Source organism: Microtus pennsylvanicus, chromosome 13, assembly GCF_037038515.1.
Source record: "Microtus pennsylvanicus isolate mMicPen1 chromosome 13, mMicPen1.hap1, whole genome shotgun sequence".
Classification (NCBI taxonomy): domain Eukaryota; kingdom Metazoa; phylum Chordata; class Mammalia; order Rodentia; family Cricetidae; genus Microtus; species Microtus pennsylvanicus.
In genome coordinates, this window is record NC_134591.1 from 23952140 (window position 1) to 23976872 (window position 24733).

At 39.7% G+C, this 24733-nt stretch overlaps 1 protein-coding gene across 5 annotated transcripts in view; it reads left to right on the forward strand.

The window, feature by feature from the left end:
- The window catches only part of Adamtsl1 (ADAMTS like 1), a 376592-nt gene that overhangs the window by 19826 nt on the left and 332033 nt on the right, over window positions 1–24733 (forward strand). For all 5 annotated transcript variants that reach the window (XM_075945016.1, XM_075945018.1, XM_075945014.1 and 2 more), the window contains one exon: window positions 11260–11387. In XM_075945016.1, coding sequence (XP_075801131.1) covers window positions 11260–11387 — 128 coding nt within the window. The remainder of the gene's footprint in view (window positions 1–11259; window positions 11388–24733) is intronic.

Below are 24733 nucleotides of genomic sequence, written 5' to 3' on the forward strand. Positions count from 1 at the left end.
AAGGGCAGGAAGACACAAGTCATGGAAAATAAAGCAGGTGTGAAGAAGATGAGGAGGGTAGGAAGCTAAGCAAGAAGCCAATGAGCACAGTATGAGACGATCTGGCAGCATCTTGCATGAACAAGGAGTCAATGTGGGATCGAGGTCAGCAGGAATGAATTCAGGACATTTAAGGTCAAGTTAGAAAAAGATTGTATATTTCATTTTTGGTAATTTGGACTTTATTCTATTCCTAGTGATTCCTAACCTTTTTTTTTTGAGAACCTGACAAAGCTATGAATCTTTTTTCCAGAATTATAATAATAACACACATATGCCCAAAATGTTGCATAGAGGTTTTGAGCGTTCACAGGCCACCTGGAATCTATTATTAGATCCCACCAACTGTACACGCTGGCTCTACAGAAAGTCTCTTAGTAAGGAGTGAACAGTTCAGCTGTGTTTTCCACCAAGCTAGCTGGCAATGGTATGGAGGATAGACAGGTGGGAGTGAGAAAAATAATCAGATGGTGAAGTTATCGTGAAACACAAGGTGCCAGCAGTAAGACCAGGATGAAGGGTTTGGAAGAGGTGAGGGTGGAAGAGAAAACCACTGCTGAAGTGGGATTGATAATCCCGAGTCAACAGAGAGGATATTGAACAAATATTTTGTGGTTGCTTGTCCTTATTCTTTCCATTCAAATACAAATCAGGATTGATGTGCTAGCCTGGAGTCACAGAAGCAGACAGACATGAAAACCAAGCTTGCTGGATTTGAACTCCACATTCATGCAGAAGCCTCAAGTCTATTCAAATACTAAGACTACAGGGGGCTGTGAAGTAGTGAGTACAAAGACTCAGGGACAGTTGCTGGTAGACACACGAAAAGGTAAAAAGCCATGGCTGACAGTAATTCTGGAGAGGAAGTAGTCATAGGCAGCCAACTACTGACTGATGTCCCCCCCTTCCTTACCTGTGGCTTCCTGATTTCAGAGCAGATTGGTTGGTTTGTTTTATGTTTTGGATGAGGAAATATTAGTAAGACCGTCAAGTAGATACTCTGAAGGATTTATTGCCCAAACTGTCAAACTTGCAAAACTGTTTCCACTACCCGTGCCTCCCCTAACTCCCTCTGATAGCAGCAGTCACAAGTTAAAACTAGAATAAAATGCTATCAAAGGAACAAAGATATACAGGAATTAAGAGGACCATTGCTTTTTAAAATGCGTTCTTCTGAGCAAGGATAGGTGCTGAGCTTTGTTGGATTTATCTTCCATTGCGGAGGACAAAGAAGATGGTAGCTTCTTGAACTGGAGAATTGAAGACAGTCCTTAAATTTCAACATCCTTAGAAATCTTGGTACTAGATATTTCTCATATATTTTCCCTCATTCCTTCTGTGTTTGTTCTGTGTTCTACATACGATTTTGGGAGACAAATGTAAAATAAGTAATTGAAGATGTAAAACTAAAACAAAGTTCCAAAGTATCTCCCCATCTGCTCAATACATTTTATGACATTCATAATCATTTCACTTATTACCATGGGTAACTAAAATATTAAAACCATTGCCTTCAAGGGGTTTGGTAGTTCCTTTGGGAAGGTAGTTGTCAGACAGAATGATAATCTGGAAGAGATATCAGGACTTGATCCCATGAATTCTCTATTAATTAGACACAAATGTGTGGATGGGACATGAAGCACTTGCCGATTAAACAGATTACATCTATTACAGTGGTAAAAGCCTGTCATTTGGCCACATTTTCTGAATGAAGACAGTCTAAGTGTGAGCAAAAGTGGAGACAATGTGAGGGGGGAGAGAGGAATGAAGGAACAAAGGAAGAAAGAAGGAAGGAAGGAAGAAAAGAAGGAAGAAAGAAAGAAAACCACAATGCTTTATCAAGAATATTTTAGACTTCAATTATAAATATTTGTCTGAATATTGAAATGAGCACTTAAGAAAATATCTGAGGTGAACACGGAAATGGAACCTAGATTACATTCAGAACCCAATGAAGCTTCCTTTAGAATCATTTCACCGAACTTCTCTTGACGTCAATGGCACAATGGTCAGCTGAGGACAAATTAGTTCTCCTGACATCTTGCTTGACAATGACGTGGTAACCAGTCATCTCTTCCAGTTTCTCTAGTATCAATTCTAATTTGGGCTTTTGGCTATCAAGTCCTAAGCCGTATTAATTTCTTAACTTTCCAGCTCCCTCGCTGAATAAAAAAAGAAAAGTTTTGTTTTGTTTTTTTCTCTATCAGGAATGCTTTCCCCATGATTCCAACCCCAACATGTGCTTTCCGGGGCCTCAGATGTTTCCGTAGTGCTACAGATGTTTTGTAAATTCATTTCAGCAAAAGTTGCCAGTGCTGCAGAAACTATCTGTGGCTGATTGGCCCCAAAGTTTGGACAGAGTTTGAGTTAGATTAGGTGGAAATGGAAACTGAAACTTCTTGTTGGCTTGCCAGGAGCTCAAGAATTCACAGAGAGAGCAGAGAAGGAATTTGCTTGGAGGGGGAGTTTCCAGTGTGCCTGTTTTGGGGGAGCGGAGGGGTGTGGGAGTCCCTGGAAGGAACTCTTCACTGTTTTTCTTGGGGTTGTGCCTACATACTATTGTGCTCTGGAGGTTGCTTCCCTTTTCTCCATATGGGAAGAATCAACAGCAGTAGCAGCACTAATGAGAAAGAGTAGCTTGACTTTAGAACTCCAGGTGAAATAGCTCTCGTTTCACACCTGAGATGTCCAAATAGCCCGACATGAGCCACAGAGATGATGAGTATGACTGCAAAGGTGGGAATGATGAGTCTTAAAGCTAACTGGTGACCCTACAGCTCACCTTTGCTCTCTCTCTTTGGGAAAGCCATGAAATTACTGCCTCCAGTCCTGGACTTGAGAAGGGGCTGGATTCAATACTTGGGCTATTATTGTTTTGAAAATGCAAATTGTTAGAGTGGACAAAGAAAGCAAGACAGTCAAGACATCTCCAGTAAAAACTTCAAGTCCCTAAGACCAGGTGGAACATATATCTAGATTATTGAACTGATATATCTGTATCTGTGATATATTTTGATCTGGAACTCTATTGATAGCTAAACGCTGATCTAGATATATACTTGACGTCTAGATCTATGAACTGATGTATCTGTATCTGTGATATATTTTGATCTGGAACTCTATTGATAGCTAAACTCTGATCTAGATATATACTTGAAATACATAATACAAATGTTTGTATACTTACCCACACCTGGTTTACAATCTCTATCAGAAAAATGCATAGTAGTATTTATATTAATATTTTATTGGTACCATTGTGGATCATTTGGAATGTACCATTACCTAAGTTCCTACTTTAAGAGTAACAGAAGCTGAGAGGGATAGGATATTTGAATCTATGCCCTCCTTAAGACGAGCTTACTCAAAGCCCTGAATGATCAGCTGCAAAGTTCTTGAATGTTACGCTTTGTTCATACCAGCAATTACTGCTTCTAACCCAGCTGCCTATGTGCTCTGGTAGACCTTTCCAGGAGGAGCAGAGCTTCTCAACTAGAAGAGCTGCGATCCAGCTTCATCCTTGGATAGAATACAAATACATAAACTTACTATAGTTCTGAAATGAAGATCTTGAAGAAGCATTTGACATCAAGAAGAGTCAGGGTTTTGTTTCCTGAGAGAGAGAGAGAGAGAGAGAGAGAGAGAGAGAGAGAGAGAGAGAGGAAAAAAAGAAAAGAAAAGAAAGAAAGAAAGACAGACAGAAAAAAAAAGAAAAGGAAAATAGAAAGAAACCGTCTCAATTCTATCTCCAAGTTATTCCAAGGGTGGGGAAGATGCTGAGAACAAAACAATTTTTAAAAATTAGAAACAGCAGCATTAGCTCTTGTCATTTTACAGTGAACACATGCACTGATAGATGCCTTTCAAAGGGGAGTGAAAAGCAGAGCTGTGGCTCACACTTGCTATACCAGAACCCAGAAGCTAAGGCAGGCAATGACCAGCAGTTGAAGGTAGCCAAGGTAGTCAGCTCAAGAATATCAAGCAATGTGGCAATACAGTCTCTCAAAAGTGGCCGTGGGACTAGAGGGAGGAATGGTTCAGAGGGGATGAGATGCCCCTGGCCTCAGGACAACAGTATATATTCATACCCACACACAGACACACACCTACACATCATTAAAATGAAAAATAATTTTTAAAAATCCAAACAAAATCAGAATTTGAAGCCATTCAGCACTGAAGAAGACTATCTGTGAATATAAAGCTTGCCTCCCCCAGTTCTAGTGGTGTATCCTGTAGGGGAGGCAGTGCTAATGTATTCATGGTATGAAGGGGAAGATAAAATGATCATCACCCACTTTCTAGAGCTACAGTATCAATGCTCCCACTTTGGAGATGGGAAAATCTCTGGATCAAAGATGTGAGCCCAAGTCAAGCCCATTTGCATCTAGCTAGTGGAGTTGATCTGCCTCCCAAGCCGCCACTCTTCTTCCTGAACATGATCCAAGTTGTTCAACCTTCCAGAGCCTCCCTCTTCTTATTTGTGAAACAAGACAGTGGCTCACACAATGGGCTTATCGTAAGGACTAAGTACAACAACTCATGAACATCTTAGTGTTCTTCAGTGTGTGCTACTTAATACCACCCAGGGCCCCCTTCACCACTATCCCTCAAGACTTCAGTGTAAGGTGCCCTACTGGATTCTGTGGCAAATGTACTTGAATGTGTGCAGGGGCCTACGGAAGGAAGGTAGACAGGTGCCCAAAAGTCCCATTATCCTGGATAGCATTTATGCCCTGATACAGAATTGACTTCTTTCTTCAGTAGCAAGGGACAGGCTTCATGCAGTGGCCGCTGTAAGACTATGCACCGTGTCACTGGCAGTTCATCATATCCCCCAGCAGTGAAGCTGTGATAAGAGCCAGATGATTCTCATTCCCAAAGGAAAGCCAGCAGCAAGCGTCATCTGTGAAGGCACATGCCTCAATGTCCATATGCCATGCTACCTAAGGAAGCACACCAAGAACTAATGGACTTTTGCAAGAACCCAGCTACTGCTTAACGTCTCTAAGCTCTCAGGGGCACTGGACCCTCTAGCCCATGTTGTTAAAGAAGCCGAGGATTAGACAGTATTTTCAGAGACTTGATTTATGTAGGACAGTTAAAAACACAAACGGCAGAATGTTTCCCCAAAGCGAGGTTCATCCATGGATAACATGTTTCTATGAATGTATTTCTCCACCGTGCATGGGCACACCAAGGAAAATTGGTTCTACCATCATTGGACGAGCTGTCCCTGTGTGATTTCCATTTTTGCAGCCACATGCACAGCTCCAGGTGGCTTAATCCACGTACTGTCTGTCATTAAGAAGAAGAAAACCAGGGGTTCAGGTACCTTCCTGCTGATATTACTATTGTAAGAAGCATTATTTGCTTCAGTCTGTGACCTATTTTGTTGCTTTTTGAGGTTCAGCTAGTGTCTGAAAACCACTTTGCTTCTAACGTAACGTCAGCTGTTATATGACTTCATTTTACAAACACCTCAGCACCTTCTTTCATTTTCGTGCAGTTCTACATAGTTTGACCTCTTATTTGAGAAAAATATTGTCCAAATACTCTATGTATGTCTGCCTCTCAGATATTGTAACTTTAGAGACTTTCCTGCTAATTTGTGCTTCATTCTCCAATACTATAAATCTAATTACCTGTACAGGTTCCAATGAATTGGGTTTGCAGATAAATAGATAGGTCATTCTAAGGTTAAGTTTCTACTGGACAATGACATACAGGGTAACTATTACTTGATTTGATCCGAGTACTTCAATGTTATAGTGGTCAGTCTTGGAACTGTTCATCCGAAACTTTGTTGGCATAACTGGTTCTGGAATTTACCACAAAATTATCAGATAAATATCACGTTTGGATAAGCCAGGAGTGGCAAGAACACGAAATCATTTGGATGTAGGGAAGTTCTGATATACGCAGTGGTGTATAACAATCTCCCACAGTCTGTATTCTGTGTGGTTGGTATTCCTTATGCTTTAGACTTACTGACTGGACTGCAATGGTAGATCAACGCTATTGGATTATTGATTCCTGAGCTTTCCAACAAAAAAATACAGTTCACCAAACATTCCACTTAAAAAGTCAATGCATGGCACCAGAGACCAAGAAATGGCCAGAATGTTTTCTAATGAGTAAGAATTTTATAAACATACTCACATTTTATATGATTATAGAACCGTGACTTGGGCCTTCCTTTTCTTGTTATTTGCTTGGTGTCTTTAGTGCTGGCAAAAATCGGATTCTCACTGACCATTCCTAATTATCTTAACCAAAACAAAATGAGTATTCCAAGGCCTCAGTTCAATACCCTTTGACTCTAAAATTATTCTTTTGTAATTTTATGTATGAATATGATATATTTAGGTCATATACAACTTTTCTTCCACTACCAATTCTTCTCAGACACTGCCCTGACTTCAGAACTTTATCTTTTTTTAATAACCCATTGAATCCAATTAGTGCTACCCCTGTGCACATGGAGGTAGGATAACATCCATTGGTCACCTACAACAGTCACACTGATAAAAGAATTGACTCTCCCACCCCTGGTAGCCATCAGCTTTCAATATTTCCTCAACTAGTGAGCCCCATCCCTTTGTGATGGATGACTCTTCTTGTGAAGCTCTTAGGCTAGCACTGTACTTGCCGTAAAGTGTGTGAGTGCAGAGGCCCTGTCAAGCCTAGAAGACATTATTTTGCAGCAGTCTTGCCAAACTGCAGTTCTAAAATGTTTCTGCTTTCTCTTCAATGAGGTTCTGAGTCTTGCTGTGGCAGGGTTGTAAAAATACATATCCCATTTAGGGCTGAGCATTCCACTTTAACCTACCATGAGTCTCTGTAGTAATCACTCTTTGTTGTACAAGAAAAATTGCTTCTCTGATGATGGTTGCAACTTGGGTTGGTCTGATGATGTGTGGGCCCTTTGGCTGTTTTGTTTTATTATCATTTTCCTACTGGTGAAACATTGGCTTAATGACAATTTCATTGTTTTTACTTAGATCTGTCACTGGTGTTCCTAGTTAAGGGTATTGTCTGTCCCCTCTAACTCTGTTACTGGAATTTTTATCCTGCTTCGAGTTCTAATCTCATGAGCCTTGTTTAGTCGTGTGCATGGCTATCTGAAACACTGAGACTATAGCTTGACATGTATTTGGTAAGAACCAAATGGGAACACACTGGCTTAGCTATAGAAAAGCTTAGGGTTTTGGTTTCTGAAGCAGCCAGCATTGCTTTTAGCAACCTGTTCCCTACCATTATTTTTCCACAAGCTTCAGTTTTCCAGAAAGATATAACCCAGATTTTACACATTTAAAACAATACTGCTTCAGTGGGTGCCTTAGGATGAGTCAAAACAGGGGAATAAACTAGAAATGGGGTACCTGTTGGCTGGAGCACAGAGCAAATTGGCCTTCAATGAAAAAATGAGGCCATGTAATTGAATCTACAACTTGGTCCCATATTAAAGAAAAATGTTTTTTTCTGCTCTGAAGCACACTCTAGAGCTCTCCCTCGGCCCTTATCAACAGTTTTGTCTCACCAAGGAGAAATCCCTTCTTCCACACATCCATCTAAACTAAACTGAACCAGAAAGACCAGCCAGCAGGCCCTTCTCCAACAGTAGAGTGACTCCAAAGTCAGGCAGAGATTTTAGAATTTTGCAATTTGGATCGTTGTGTTGGTTCAAATGCTCTAAAGTGAAGCCAGTTTAGAAATGATAGTTCTTCATCTTAGACTTTAATTATGGGCTTCGGCGTCAATAGTTACATACATATCCATGTTGGTGTGTATTTATGAGATTGTTTATATGTTTGTCTGTATATGGTTCCACTTTTTTGTGTGTGTTACATAATAATTTGATTAAAATTTGACCTAAAACACCAGGCTAAAAATTAAATGCTGGCCAAAAGTCCAAAAGGCTGCACACTCCAGAAATAAACAAGATTTCAATCAGGCCAGACACAAACGTTGCTTAGTCTGAAGACTGTCTTAAAGACTACAATAAGCAAATATTTTGAATTTTAAATGATCCGAAAGGAAATGCTCAAATATTGTTTCTGGTTGTCTATGTAAATCTCTGGCACAGTGTAAAAGGAGGAAAAGCACTTTCCCTAACATTAAACACAAATGCTGTTGAAATAGACTGTGTTTATCCTACTTAACTAAAAGAGAACTTGGAATTTCTTCTACTTTGAGAAACAGATCTGGGCCTTGTTTCCAAGACAGCACAGGATCTCTTTCAGAGAAACGCGAGCATTTATTGTGTTTAATTGCGATGGCACTTCTAACTTGCAGTGTGGCGAGAATATAGTCAGGGAAGTCTCACTACAGAGCCTTTCGGTGTTGCCTTTGATGAGACACATGAAATAGCATTGGCAGAGTTTACAGAAAAGCATTCAGCTCTCCGTCATTCTCTGAGCGTCTTCCTCAGAGAGGGACACTGCACATTCGGCCTCACTTCACACGGAAACACGTTTGCATGAAGTTGCTATAAGTGGGATTTTTTTTGTCTTCTTTTTTTATCTTTTTATTGTCATATTTGGATCTCATCAAAGTTGTCACACTCGTTTGACTCATTTCAGTTACTTTGTGAACCATAATATTTGTGCTACTGCTTCCGTCTCAGTCACGCTGTATTTGAATAAGATAAGAGCAACAGCATCATGAAATTGTGTATATGTTTCAGAATAGTTCTTCAGGAGATGCTATATCTCTCTCTCCGGCACCCCTCCCCCTTTAGGAAGCCGAGACGGAACCTAGCGCATTGCACATGCCCGGCAAGTGTCCTGCTACTGAGCTCTATTTCCAGCCCTCATTTTACTTTGCTTAGCGACAAGGTCTCACTGAGTTACTCGGGCAGCTTTGATCTCTCCATAACCCAGGCAGAGCTTGAGCTTTTGATCTTCTAACCTCAGGCTCCTAAAAAAAAAAAAAAACCGGACTTCCGGCTCTGTGCAATCAAGACAAGCTCATTGATTCTATCATCCACTCACAGAGAACAAATACAGTGTGTGTTCCAAAATATGCAATATATTTTTTTTTTGGCAAAGCAGGAGTGACTTTGGTGGTTACTCCTCTTGCACTGGGTGACCTAGTAAATCTGAGTACTCGCTATGGTGCTCATTGGACTTTGGAATTCAGTTCTTTAAGAAGGAGAGGGGCTATGAGGTCACTGATGGGGTTCTGTCACCCACGCTGTATGACTCCAGATTCTGGCAGCTCACACCACCACCAAGAGATGCAGGAACACAGATTTGGGGCTCTACTCCGAGAAGTGGGGGTTTCGGGGAAATGATACCTGAAGAGGGCAGTGCCTCAACTACACCCAACAGAAACAATTCTAGTCGTCTGGCAAGCACATTTCCTGTGGCCTCACAGGGCCCAGCTGGGTGATAAAGAGTGCTAACAAGAAGCCAAGAATAGCCGGGTGGTGGTGGCGCACGCCTTTAATCCCAGCACTCAGGAGGCAGAGGCAGGCGGATCTCTGTGAGTTCGAGGCCAGCCTGGTCTACAAGAGCTAGTTCCAGGACAGGAACCAAAAGGCTACGGAGAAACCCTGTCTCAAAAAATCCAAAAAAAAAAAAAAAAGAAGCCAAGAATATTAAGACCAGAAACAAAGCTAAATTACATATATATAATGTTGTAATAGAATGTACTTAAAATTGGCCATTGCAACCACTTTTAAGTTCACACAATTTTAGTGGCATCAAGAATATTCACATTTTATTGCAATGCCAATCACTGTCCTTCTGTGGAATATTTCACCTTTCTGAATGGAAATTCTATACACATTAAACATCAGTTCCTCAGGTCCTCTGTCTCAATCCCTAATTGCTATCCTTCCATATTTTGTGTCTAAACTATGGCTACCTAAGATATGTTATATGATTGGAATCACTTGGTATATGTCCTGTTGTGTCTACTTTATTTCACTTAGAACATTGTCTTCAAGGCTCACCCATGTTATTACATGGGTCTCAGTTTCTGTTTAATGCTGAGTAGCATCCTTTTGAATGTGTGCACTACGTTTTGTACGCATTCATCTATGCATGGACATTAGGTTGTTCCTACTTAGGCTTCTGTTTTCCATGAATTAACTTTCACCCCTCTCAGTGATTCATTAGTGTAAGGTATATTTAGCATTCACATATTTTTAGGATGCAAAAGCAACCATAAAGGGTCTATGTAGAAGTTTCTGCAGCCAAGAGGTCCTGGAACCAGGATATCCTCCCACAATGTGCTGAGTCGATCCTATTTTTGGCTCACTACCCTAAACATCTCAACTCTCCGTTCAGTGATTTAGGACTGTAAGTGAAACCTATTTACGTTGCTGCAGAATACAAAATTTATGCTTGACTGCAGCACTAATCTCAAGTTAACATCATTCAGCTAATCACCTAGGTGTGTGTGTGTGTGTGTGTGTGTGTGTGTGTGTGTGTGTGTGTGTGGTGTCATGGCTAGGATGTTATGACATTATCCCTGTATGGTAAAAAGGGAAATTAAGGCATTTGGGGGTTACAAGTTATTTGATTAAAAGTCACTAACGCACAGAATCCACACCCGAACTCACTGTGTCTAGCCCCGAAGCATTTGCTAGTAACTATAGCACAGACAGTATCTGTAGAGCCTGTGAAGTACAACCCCAGAGCTTGACCATGACAGTGGCCACATTCACAGCAGATGCCCTTTCTCCTGGGGAAGCTTTAAAATAACAAGCCAATTCATTTGACTGGAGAAAAAGTCTCTGCACTACTAAAATTGTTTTACAGAATTATACCAATTAACAAATCTGAAACCTGAGAATGAAATTGTTTCATAAAAGAAACTGGTTACGTACACCATGGTCGGGCTTGGGAAGCGGTGCTGGTGTGCGCATGCTCCTGGAGCAACAGTCCCTCTGAGGGATGGATTGCAGTCAAGGTGATTTCAGTGCTCTCTGTCCTCCTTTCACCTAGACACCACTCTCTCTGTGATTTTGTTTCCCAGTTGGTCCATTAGTGAAATCTTTTATCTTCTTCAGTCACTGCTCAGTGGCCTTAAACTCAAATATCTCTTGTAGTCAAATAGACATGCATTATTAAAGGGAAAAGAATCCAGTGTGGGCTTTCATTTCAAGTGTGACCATCATGGAGGGATAGGCACCCAATGTTAAGGATGGGTGTTTAAGGGGCTGAAGGGACATGAGGCTAACCATTCATCCTCTCTCATTTCTTGCAGAGTTCCAGAACTGCACGCTCAGAGGAGGACCGTGAAGGCCTCTGGGATGCCTGGGGCCCTTGGAGCGAGTGTTCTCGCACCTGTGGTGGGGGTGCCTCCTACTCCCTGAGACGCTGCCTGAGCAGCAAGTAAGTCCTGTCACCATTGGGGACTTTGAGAGTCAGAGATGGCTAGCTTGAATCAGGTTTTGTGGATAGGGTCATGCAAAATATTGTGTTGCTTCTAAAGTAAATGAATGGAAGGGGAAGGAAAGGATGACACAGCAAATTAAGTTTTAAAAGTCTGGGGCTGTTATGACAATCTCTAACTAGTTGTTTAAATACTGTTTTGTGATGACAACAGAGAAGTTATATCATATCTCGGGAAAATTAAATTGCTTTAATGTTAGGTCTGGAAGGACAATCTATTATTTGAAATGGTTCTAGACTCATTAACTACAATAAGGAGCTTTTTGGAGTATGTATAAGTTACAGTGATAATAACAGCACCAACATTCCATTATTACCAGATAGTTTGCAAATAAATGAGATGTTTGTTGTAAGGAGGCTGCTTCTTAGTTCTTGACCACTTAGCGCTGAAATAATCACACAGAAACCATATTATTTAAATCACTGCTTGGCCCATTAGCTTTAACTTCTTATTGGATAACTCTTACATCTTAATTTAACCCATTTCCATTAATCTGTGTATCACCACGTAGCAGTGACTTACCCGGTAAAGTTCCCAGCGTCTGTCTCTGGCCAGCAGCTCCATGGCTTCTCCCTGACTTTGCCATTCTTTTTTCCAGCATTCAGTTTAGTTTTTCCTGCCTAGTTCTGTTCCCCTATAGCTTTGCTATAAGCCCAAAGCAGTTCCTTTATTAACTAATGATATTTATAGCACATAGAGGGGAATCCCACATCAGATGTTGGCTTTGTTTCTATAGACTTTTTAATAGCCAGATATTCCTTAAAGCTGTTGAGCTCAATAAATGATGGGCTTTAATAAAAGGTTGGGAAAGACAGAGACGTCACTAGAAATTGTAATGTGACTAGTATGAAAGGTAACACAGGGATGGAAGCTGCTAGAAGCTTCTAGGCAGAATGGAAAATGCTCAGGGACTTAGAATGGAAAGTTTTTACTAAGAGTAATAATAATTCAAATCTGCTTTCTGAGCTGTGTGGTCTATGACTCGATTTGTCTCCAAACTATAAAGTATAAAGTACCACAGCAGTATTTTTTAATGAAAGATTTTATTTGACAATGAAAAGTGTTAAAGGCAGCATGAAGAAGGAACATTTGATCAAAATCACTGTGTAATATAAAGTGTGAAACAGAAGAATATGTCTCTACACTGATTCTTTTAGACATTTTTAAGTCTTAACTTAAAAAGGTTTCATGCAAGTGTATATTGTATGTGGAGCACATTCATTGCACAGCACCCTACTGTTCTTTTTGGCCCTTTTCCCTTTTTTAGATGTCCTTTTCTGCACTTAGAGAGTTTTATGTCTACTTTCACATCATGTATACATAGATAAGTTTATATATCTGTGTAAAGCATAGGGATCCCAAGTGAGAGAAAATAGACAGTATTTGTCTTTCTGAGACAAATAGGATTGAGCCCAGTTGCACACATTTTCCTGCAAAAGACATAACTATTATTTTTGACTATAAAAATTGTATTATACGTGTTCTGCATGTTCTGTATCTGTTCCTCTGTTTGGTTTCATCACTTAGTGGCTAGTGTGGCAATAACCTTTGATGTGCTGGTGTCTCTGTGATATGTTGACTTGGACTCAGAGGTGATGTAGCTTTATTTTTTTCTTCTTGTGTATTCCCATATCTAAGACTTTAAGTATTACACTTTGTGAGAGTTGGAAAGGCAGCCATACTTGTCTTGTTCTTGAGTTTAGTGAGAATGCTTGAGCTTTCCCGGATAAGTAAACTGTTGAACTGAAGTCTACCATACAGTCTTTACCATATTGAGGTCAGTTTCTCATAGTCTCCTCCTGTCTTTCCCATGAAGTGATGCTAGGCTAGAAAGAAGCCTTTCCTACATCTGTTGAGATGATCATGTGATTTCTGTTTTTATACACATTTATGTGATATAATTCCTTGAACTTATACATGTTGTGCCATCCCTACATCTATGGATAAAACCAACTTAATCAGGGTAAATAATCTTTTAAATATGAACTCAGATTCTTTCTGAAAATATTTTATTAAGAATTTTTGCATTTATATTCATCAGGGAACTCAGTCTTTAAGTTTCTTTTCTGGGTAGCTTGTCTGGTTTTGGTATCAGGATAATGCTGGCTTCATAAAATAAGAGTTTTATAACATTCCTTCCTGTCTGTTCTGTGGAGAAATTTCATAAGCATTGCTGTTAGCTTTTGCTTTTTAATTTTTTTAAATAACAACCCTGCCCATAAGTTGCTAAGGTTCTATACTCCCAATACTCAAAACTTTCCTGTCTTTCTGTACCCAGTTACAACACTGTACAGATCTCCTATCTCCTATGCCAGTAGACACTTTTCTATCTATAATACAATCATTTCTTAATTCGTTGTGATTTTTCCTAATTTAGCTCCATTGAAGCAATTAATGCAGAGTTAGTGACTTTTGGAGGAGTCACGTTACCATGGTTGTTCATGTTTCTTTTGATCTTTGTTTTGAGGCTTATATATAAGATTGGGTGATTGGTTGCGATCTTTTTTTCAATCATCTTATTTTTCATCAGAAGTGTCGATGGTCAAGAGGGATGAGGTTATAGCAAAATTAAGATGTTGGTTTCCTCTGCTGGACTGGTATCCAGGATGCCAGCCTTGCTCCTCAGCTCTCCCTTGAGAACAGAATAGGTCTGCAAAAAACAGTCTCTATTAGAAGGCAGACTCACTATGAATGTACAGTAATAGTCAAATAAAAAGCAATTATGCTTTAAGCACCAATTGTTTTAAGAAGTAAATAAACACCGATAGTCCTATGTGTGCTGATGCACTGGTTGCAATACATAAAAGTAAGAAATAAAAAAGCAGCCAAACATTAATGATTTGTATGAAAAGAGAAGAGAAGGAAAACATACATAGACAGAAGAATAGAAGGGATGGGGAGGAATTGAAGCCATTTGGGTAAAGAACGAATGAAAAGAAAGGGAAAGACATGCAACCATATAACCTAAAACAATAAAACAGAAACTGGCCCTTTTGTCTAAGATTTTATACTCCCAATACTCAAAACTTTCCTGTGTCTTTCTGTACCCATTTACAACACTGCACAGGTCTTCTGTCTTGTTGAAATAAGAGCGGCAGGCTGCGTCCCCGGCACCTGGCCGCCTGCATGGCTAGCTTTACCCGAAATAATTACAAGGAAACTGTATTCTTTTAAACACTGCTTGGCCCTTTAGCTCTAGCCCTTACTGGCTAATTCTGATATCCCGATCAACCCATCTCTAATAATCTGTGAGCACCGGTCTTACCGGGAAGATTCTAACCTGTGTCCATCCTGGGTCGGAGCTTCATCGCGTGTGTCTGCCCGGGAGCGGGGCATGGCGTCTCTCCTGAGGCGTCTGCTCCCAAGAGCAGAGCTGTCGAGTCTGAGCTCACTTCCTCTTCCTCCCAGCATTCTGTTCTGTTTTCTCCACCCACCTGTGTTCTAACCTATGAGGGCCAGCCAAGCAGTTTCTTTATTTTTTTTAAGCAATGACCTTCCTCCATCACTGTCTCCTATGTCAGTAGACTTTCCTATCTATAATGTAATTATTACTTAATTGTGTTTATAATTGTTGCCTCCTAGACACATACCTCATCATCAAAGGTACATGCAACTTTAGGAAGAAATACAGAAGAGAAATTTCAAACCAATGGAACTAGAAACACAAAACTGTTGCTGTTCTCATATCTGGAAAAAAAATGGACTTTGACCCCATATCTTGTCAAAGGGTCACTTCTTACTGACTAAAGATATTCCAATTTTAGACATGTATGAACAAAGAAAGGATGAGGAACGAGGAAAAGACCCAGAGAGAGAACAAGAACAGAGCAGGCCAGAGTTGGCCTGGTGAATTACACTGGGTGCTAAGTAAAGGAGGAGTAAATGTGAGAAGGTCTAGATGGGGGATGGGTGCGAAAATGCAAGCCTGGCCTGATTTCTGCTTCCAGCCTCCTGAGCTGCCAGTTGTCTGTCGTACCTCTCAGCCTCCCTTTAGTGTGTCCGTGATGCTGATCATGCTCCTGAGTCCACTTGCTATTCTCAACCAGGCTGACCTCCAGAAGATCAGACACAGATACTGAGCCTTCATGGATGGAGCCAAAGGTGCTGGTTACAATGAGACAACTAGCAAATTCTACACTCACGCCCTTGTAGCTGTATGAAGGTTGGGCCATATATGCTGGTCCTGTCTTCCTTAGTTGTATTGCCAATGTTGGCTCTGGCCCTGTGCTAGCCGTCTTCATGTCCCTGAGAGCAGGTGAGCTCTCAGCTCATGTTCCCCACAGATTCTAGCTCTCATCAGCTTTCTTCTCTGCTGACTCCTGCACAGTGCTTCTGACGAGCTTCTTCTTTGGCAGCTAGAGCTGTTCTGCTGGCTGGCTTTCCCTGTGTGGACTTGGGACACTTCTTTTGAACTTCCTGGGAGTGTAGTTTTCCAGAGGGTCTCAGGCCACCAAGGAGCTGACTCAGCAGGGGCTTCTTTGCAAAGACATCCAGTGACTGCGCTGGTCAAGTGCCAAGAGACAGGGTTTCCCTGGTGGCTTTTTCTCCCTCTGCCAGAGGTTTGGCTCTCTCCTCTTTTCTGCCCTTTAAAATGTTACTGAAAGCACAGTGCTGATTTTCTGATCCCCTCTGCTCCTCCATTCTAAGAGCGGGGCACTCCCCAAACTGAACCAGACCTTTCCCACTATGTAAAGCCCCCTTTTGCACGTGTTTTTGACGCTGGAGGCATTCACTATTTTCCGACAGCTGTCATCCAGCTTTCTTCAGTGTGTTCCCTGAGCGTCTGACTGATCATGCCTGCATGTTGTCAGCCGTCTTCTGACTCCTCTTCTTCAGGTTTCATAAACACACAGCAGAAAGCAGTGAGATGCCAGCTGGGGGAGTTTCAGCATTTCTTTTATAACCGCGATACCCTCTTGAGATTGGGGTCTGAGTCGCATTCCTCTGTTTTCTCAAATGGGGTCTTCACACTGTGTAGGAGATACTAGAAGCCTATTGGTGGCTCTTACTGGATCTCAAGATCCAGCAAAGAGAATATTTTGATGCCTATCAAGTTTTCATTGAAAGTGCTGAATACTGCAGAACATGACCAGAAGACATACTTTGCAAGATACAAAACCAGTCCTGACACTTGTCCACTCTGATAGTTGATAGGTTCATTGGATTGCCTCCACTGGCAAGTTCATATTCTTTTGATGCCAGCTTCCTATCAACCAGAACCTTGAACATATAGAAGAGATTTTTCCAACTTGTGATTCATATATTTCCTTAATCAGAAACATAAAAAAAGCTTACTAAATCTGCCATACATGATGCTACATGATGATAATATGCCTGATACTAATCTGACATCAAAATGTACAAATTTGAGATGTGCCTGTTATCTAGTGTTCTCCAATTAGCATCCCTGACTATTCAATGAGAATGAGCCAAAACATGTCCCTCAGGAAACTAAGACGGTGTGAGGAACTTTCCTATTGCCCAGGTGATGTGAATGTTATCTTGGGTTGGAAATTTCCAATGAGTGAGACTGAAAAGAAGTGTAGGGGATACATTTACATCACAAGTAAAACTGTCACTCATCAGAGAGTCAAGTACTAAGGCCATGTGCAATTCAATTGTACAATTGAATTTACTTTGTACAATAGGTTAAACTCTGCAGATTCCCCTTTGCTTGAGATAAACAATATAGAGGTTGACTCAGCTATGCAATCTGTGATTGAAGATGGATTTCTGAGAACAGTAGCCCACAATATGACCATATTAGCCTCTTATGCCCTGGTGGCGTCAATTGGCACACTGCAGATTTTACAAAGAGAGAAACGAAGACTGAGTTATCTCTGGGGTGAATTGATTCTGGGAGATCCACATTGAGTGATGTAGTTCTCATGTGATGTGTATGCTTATTTTTATTTAGAAAGTTCTCAACGATTTAGTCACAAAACAGAGTGTCATGAAATACCATGGATAGTTTCTGTTAGAATAAAAAATCTAGAGTATGCTGTATTTTTTGAAAACAGGCATTATGCATGCATACACATGTACAAATAAATTCACATGCTTGTCTACTTGTATGTCTGTGTGCTGGGCTAAAAAATAATCTACTGTTTAAGTAATGCCTGAAAGCTGCTGCTCAGAGAACTGACTTGGGCAGGGGCCCTGTGAGAACGCTGGTTAGGGTGCTTCCCTACCTGGGCTTACCCATATGCAGAATTCAGTCTTCCTTACCATGGGATGACTATGTTTGGAGTGAGAGGAATGTTGGATGACAGTATCATAAAACACACACGTGTCTGTGCATGTGTGGGTGTGTGCTTCTCTTTCTGACATTTCGAATCATACTGTAAGTTTCATAAATAAGATTTTAAATCTATCTGCCTTGTGTATGTAGAGTGAATGTTTGAAACAAGCTCCCCAGGCATCGATGCAGAAGCACTCGTCCGCCAGAACTCTGTTCTCCCTGTCTAGATTGAATCTACCGAGGACCTCAGGAGAATATAGCATCATTGTCACCGTCCTTTAAGTTCTTATGAACCTAAACAACCTTTTTGTTTTGTTAGTAGTTTCCTTACAGTCAAGATTTTATTTGATGACTAGGAGCAATTTTTCAAGTCGCAGCCTTAAGTTTCAAAAAGCTAAACCTTCGGTAAAGCTAATAGAGAGATCAACTATCAGTTTTACTCAGGCATAAAAATTCAAATGTTCAGCAAAATAGAAAACTCTAAGCAGTAAAAATATTAAATGTAGTATAAAAATAAAATATAATATTTATGAAAAATATTCTGATATTTCTTAATTTATCCATATCTAAACCATTTATATATGGCTCTTAATCTCTAGTTGGATTGAAAAATAGTTGACTCTTATAATATAGAAACAGATCTGTTTCAGAGGTAAGTGTTAATCTTTATGATTCAAACCAATTTGACATTAGAAGGTTTCTAACTAGTCCCTCTATGGCCCATACTATTTATTTCAGTAGCTGTTGATCCTTTCTCTCTCCTTACACCCTAGGTTGTTAGGGAAGCCCCAGTTCAGTGTGTCATTTATTCAGTGCCCCAATAATGCAGTGTAGTAACCACGACATTTCACTGAAATATGAGGTTAAGGTAAGGCATGGTAAGGCAGGTCTGAGGGACTTGGGTGGGCTTGAGCCCATATCTGGGTAGACAAGTATTGGCTGATCTAAATTGGATCGATCTACTTTTATGTAGGCAATGCACATCAGCTCCATTTTCTCCCAATACTCCAATGAACTGTACTAGATAAATCTCCCAGGATTTGCTGGGCTCCTGCTATCCAAACTAAGAGTCTCTGGGAGAGAAAAGGGATGCACAAAAAGCATGAGATGTAGGAGAGACAGAGTGCGGGGACCGCCATAGCAGTCTATCATAAACGGGCATCTGTGGCTTTCTTATTTGTTTTCTGTAGGATGAAGTCATTGCCGGGTTCTTTCCCAATTCTCCATTCCAAATGTAAGCATCTTAATTCAACTCACTAGCCTTGCAGTTTGGGAAAGAGCCGAAGATACTTTTTTTTTCTCTTCGTAGAGGTCAACCAGATGAGTGAGGAGAGGCAGGAATTTAATGGACAGCATTCAAATCCAGGCCAAATAAATCTAAGTAATTCACCTTGTGAATTCAAAGGCTGGGCTGATTTTCTAGCCCTGGCCACGTGAACTCTTAGGTAATTTTCAAGTCTGAATTTTCTAGGTCTATCAAATACTAATTATTTGACTTCCAGCATGATAAAACTATAAATGGAGTTAGACTTCTCAGATTTTATGGTGTAGATGGCAGCCTCGGTTTTTGGAGTCAGTTGTATCCTCTGACATACTGAAAACTTGCAGAAAGCCTTCTTTAACCTGAGCAGAGAATATTCCAAGTGCTCATTTGATGACTCTATGGAAAGGGGTGTCAGTGGAGGCTAGGCAGTGTGAAAGTAAAGCTTTCAACCAACTAGCAGAGCCAGGTCCCAGAAGACACTGACTGAACACAATCCTTCCCTGGCTTCTTCTTGTTCTTTTTCTAGATAGGGCGGTATTTGCCTAACATGCGATATTGGAGCAGTTGTAGTTGCTTCTGCTTGCAACCCTCATTTGGCCCTACAACCTTTGCTGATTCTGTAAGATGAGATACAGTTTCACTGAGTAACACGGATAATGTAGCTATTGCTTATCTTACATCACCAAGTGAAATATAAGATTTGTTGTTTTTTTTTTTTTATTTTTCACTTGTACTTGGTGGTGGTACTTTATTTTATCTCCAGTAAATTACATAATTAGCCAACTGCCTTGGAAACCTGCCTCTTCTCCATCCGGTTCCTCACCTTCGCGCAAACTGTGCCCAAATGTTTATAGCGAATTCTTCTTCCTACTTTCTCTTTTAAATTTGATAGTGCATGCCATCTCTGAGGACTCCAGATTTGTCTTCAGTCAGTTCCCTTAGCTTTGCCCATAAGGAGTTCCAGATGCCCCAGGCATTTAATACCGTGAGTAACATCATCTGTACCACTGTGGTTGGTCCATGCCAAGTCCGAGGTCAAGAGGGAAACTGCAGCTCATTTGAGATGGCGATGAGTCAAAGAGCTGCATGTTCTGAAGAACAAAGTTAAGCTTTGAGCAGTTAGCTTAAAAAGATGTAAACACCTTATGAGAGCTCTTTTTATTTTTTGAAAAGCTAAATCAACCTAACAAATTGATTAATCTATGGTCAATTCTGTATATCAATCATCACATTAAGAATATGAATATTCATTAAAATACTGGTTGAATAATGTCCTTGAGTGAGATAGATGACAGTAGATAGACAGACAGAGAGACAGACAGACAGATGGATAGATAGATAAATATAGATAAATGATAAAAATATGTACTTATAAAGAATGATGGTATTTTTCAAAAGCTAATACATTTTGAAATGAATATTTGAGTTAGACAAAATTATCAGATGAGCAAGAGATAAAAATCATCACTACATTATGCAGAGTGCCTAAAAACGATAAGGTTATTGTATTATTCCAAAAAGATGTGCTGCCAGAATGATGTCAACATAAACACAGAAAAATTAAGATATATAGCTTCAAGGAGTCTTATTCCATAGGAATGGGGAAGATTATTTGAAACCCATTTTATAGCAATAATGCTAGGGAAAGCAAGCTAAAGTCTTTGAATTTGCCAACACAGATTTTCCCCCATGAAAATATTGATACTTACATAAATTTAGAATTTAGTTGGCAAGCAGTTTCTGCATTGTATAAATACCAAAATAAAATGTTTCAATGATAAGATTTGGCTGCTTAAATGCATACTTATTGTCTTTTTAATGACATTTTATCTTCATCATCCAATTAAAGATCTTGAGTTTCATTTTATTATTTTAAAGCATGTAGCTCCAGTGAACTTTGAAACAGGAACTAGGTGCCTTTCTTCATCTAATGTTGTATGTGGTGAGCCTTATTTTTCTTAAAAACATTTTAGTTTTTGTTTAAAGAAAGATATCCAAGTTCAGAGTAAGTCTGAGTCTGCGTGCCATTCATATAAGGTGGTCTTTTCATTCTGTGACAGGAGATTGCTCATGAGGACATATGTTTAAGAGGTTTGAGGTTGCCTTCTTCTTACTTTTTTGGGTCAATGCCTAGCCTAAGCGTATTACCAGGACTTCAAATATTCCAGGCTATATATCTTAGGAGTGTATTGTTCCAAGATATGATCTCCTTTCAGGATAGGCATGCATAAAGGGTAATGACTGAATGTTTAGGACCAATTTATGGTTTATTCCATAAACCAGTTTGTTGGAATGAAAGATGATTGAGAAATGTGCTTGGTTTAAACCTTTACTTGTTATGTTGAGAATTTGTAACTCTTAATATGCTTGCCCTCCCCCTTTGTATGTAAGAATTCCTTATTTGGTTTGTTCAATAGCCCCTGTAAAGTTTTATTTCTTCTCAATTTTAATTCATTCTTCCAATATTTATCACACTCTCATTATGTCAGGTAAATTACTAGGTACAAATAGAGCTAGAATTCGCAAAGAAAAAGAGTCAGCCTCTAGAAATGAACCAGTTAAGATCTTATCATTGTGTTTACAGTGATTGTAGTTGGAAGTATTTTAAGAAGAGGATTTCTCCCAATTTTGTGAATAGTAAACTTGATAGGCATTCGCTTTTATACGTGTTGGTTTTTTTATCCTGCATCATTTTCTACACTATCTACATTAACTAGGAAATTATTTTATTTTCCTAATTTCTTTATAAGCAGTATTCTACTTTTTAGTTCCAGTGTTAACACACAGCAGATACTTCAGTGTTTCATAGTTTGCTTTTAATTTACATACATGATTTTAAAATGTACGTTCATGTTTTTAATCTGTAGTTCAAGAAGAAATAAGAAAACAACAGTATACTGAAGTAAATCTTGTACCGTAAAACAAAGGTCAGTTCAAGCAATTGTGCCTTTGCAGTGTAGAGCAGATAACTCAGGTTTGAACCTAGACTGAGCTAAACAAAGTCTTGCAGTTACCCCCACTACACATATTACACATACATACTACCCACACAATACACACTACCCAAACACACATACATGCTACACACACATACGTATGCACTACCTCTTTGATACTACTAATCTTTTTTTTAAAATTTATTTATTTATTAAGGATTTCTGCCTCCTCCCCGCCACTGCCTCCCTTTTCCCTCCCCCTCCCCCGATCAAGTCCCCCTCCCTCATCTGCTCGAAGAGCAATCAGGGTTCCCTGAACTGTGGGAAGCCCAAGGACTGCCCACCTCTATCCAGGTCTCATAAGGTGAGCATCCAAACTGCCTAGGCTCCCCCAAAGCCAGTACTTGCAGTAGGATCAAAAACCCACTGCGATTGTTCTTGAGTTCCAAATCCGGACTAGCTGAACATAGCGGGCTACTAATCTTCTTTAAACTGTAGTAAGAAAGCTTAATGTGACTCTTTCCCTTAGTATCTTTAACCACATAAAACAGTACTCTTGAGTACTGAAAACAGCCTGGTATTGGCATAAAAACAGACAGGAGGACCAATGGAATCGAATCGAAGAGCTGGATATCAATCCAAATACCTATGAACACCTGATTTTTGACAAAGAAGCAAAAAATATAAAATGGCAAAAAACATATTTAACAAATGGCATAACTGGATATCAATATGTAGAAGAATGAAAATAGATCCATATCTATTGCCATGCACAAAAATTAAGTCAAAGTAGATCAAAGACCTCAACATAAAACCAACCACACTGAACCTCATAGAAAATAAAGTGAGCAGTACACTTGAATGCATTGGCATGGGAGACCACTTCCTAAATATAACCCCAGCACCACAGACACTGAGAGAAACAATTAATAAATGGGACCTTCTGAAGCTGAGAAGCTTCTGTAAAGCAAAGAACATGGTCAACAAGACAAAATGGCAGCCTACAGAATGGGAAAAGATCTTCACTAACCCCACATCAGACAGAGGTCTGATCTCCAAAATATACACAGAATTCAAGAAATTGGTAATCAAAACGAACAAATAATCCAATAAAAAAAAATGGAGTACAGACCTAAACAGAGAACTCTCAACAGAGGAATCTAAAATGGCTGAAAGACACTTAAGGAAATGTTCACCATTCTTAATCATCAGAGAAATGCAAATCAAAACAACTCTGAGATTTCATCTTATACCTGTAATAATGGCCAAGATCATAAACACTGATGACAACTCATGCTGGAGAGGTTGTGGTGAAAAGGGAACACTTCTGCATTGCTGGTGAGAGTGCAAACTGGTACAGCCACTTTGGATATCAGTATGCAATTTTTCAGAAAATTAGGAAACTACCTACCTCAAGATCCCGTAATACCACTTTTGGGTATATATCCAAAGGATGCTCTATCATACCACAAGGACATGTGGTCAACTATGTTCATAGCAGCATTATTTGTCTTAGTCAGAACCTGGAAACATTCCACTCATCTGAAAAATGGATAAAGAAACTGTGGTACATTTATACAGTGTAATACTACACAGCAGAAAAAAAAATAATGACATCTTAAAATTTGCGGACAAATCAATAGATCTAGATAGAGTGAGGTAACCCAGACCCAGAAAGACAAATATCACATGTACTCACTCATAAGTGGGTTTTAGACATAAATGAAAGAAAACCAGCCTACAATTCACAATCCCAGAGAACCTAGACAACAAAGAGGACCCCAAGAGGGACATATATGGATCTAATCTACATGGGAAGTAGAAAAAGACAAGATCTCCTGAGTAAATTGGGAGCATAGAGACCTTGGGAAAGGGTTGAAGGGGAAGGGAGAAGAGGGGAGGGAAGTGCAAAACAATATATAGCTCAAAACAAGAAAACAATACAAAAAAAAAACAGTACTGTTGGATATACTGAGAGTCTTCACAGAGGATATTTAGAACTCATGGATGTCGTACCACCCAAACTCGACACATTGAATAGCAGCTTGCTTTTTCCCTCTCGTTTGTGCCCCTGACAAACATGGGTTCTATTTCTACCAGTTAAGCTATTCTATGCATCTTCCCTAGGTAGAATCATGGAGTATCTGTTCTCTGTGACTAGTTTATTGCACGGACCACAGGATAAACTAGTCACAGAGTTCATTTGTGTTACCACTTAGGACATGATTTCCTTCATTTTAAGGCAGATTAATATTCTATTGTATGAAATTACCATATTTTGCCAATCCATTGGTCATCAGTGAACATTTAGGTTGTTTCCACATCTTAGCTACTATATGCAGTGCCGCAGTGTGCATGAGAATACAGACACAGCACTTCAATATTGATTTTACTACTGATAGGCAAGTGTCTAGATAAAGGATTTGCAGACCATGTAGTATTTTTATTTTTAATATTTTGAGGGATTTACTTACAATACTCCATATGGGACACTATTTTATACTCTTCCCAGTCATGCGCAAGTGTTCCCTTTTCATGAACACCCACTTATGCACTGTTGGTGAGAATGCAGATTTGTATACCCTCAATGGAAAACAGTATGGAGGTTTCAGTTTCCTCAGTTTACCACTCCTGGGCCTGTGTCCAACATCAGTGAAGTCATGTAAAAGCTGTGCGTGCGTACCTTGCTCATCACAACTTAATTCATAATAACTAAGTTATAGAATCAGGATAGGTGCCTATCAATAGGTGAATAAAAGAAATTATATGTATGTATATAATTTTATCCATATGTGAATACATGCAATATATTGCAATGGAGTTTTATGCAGTCATAAAGAAGAA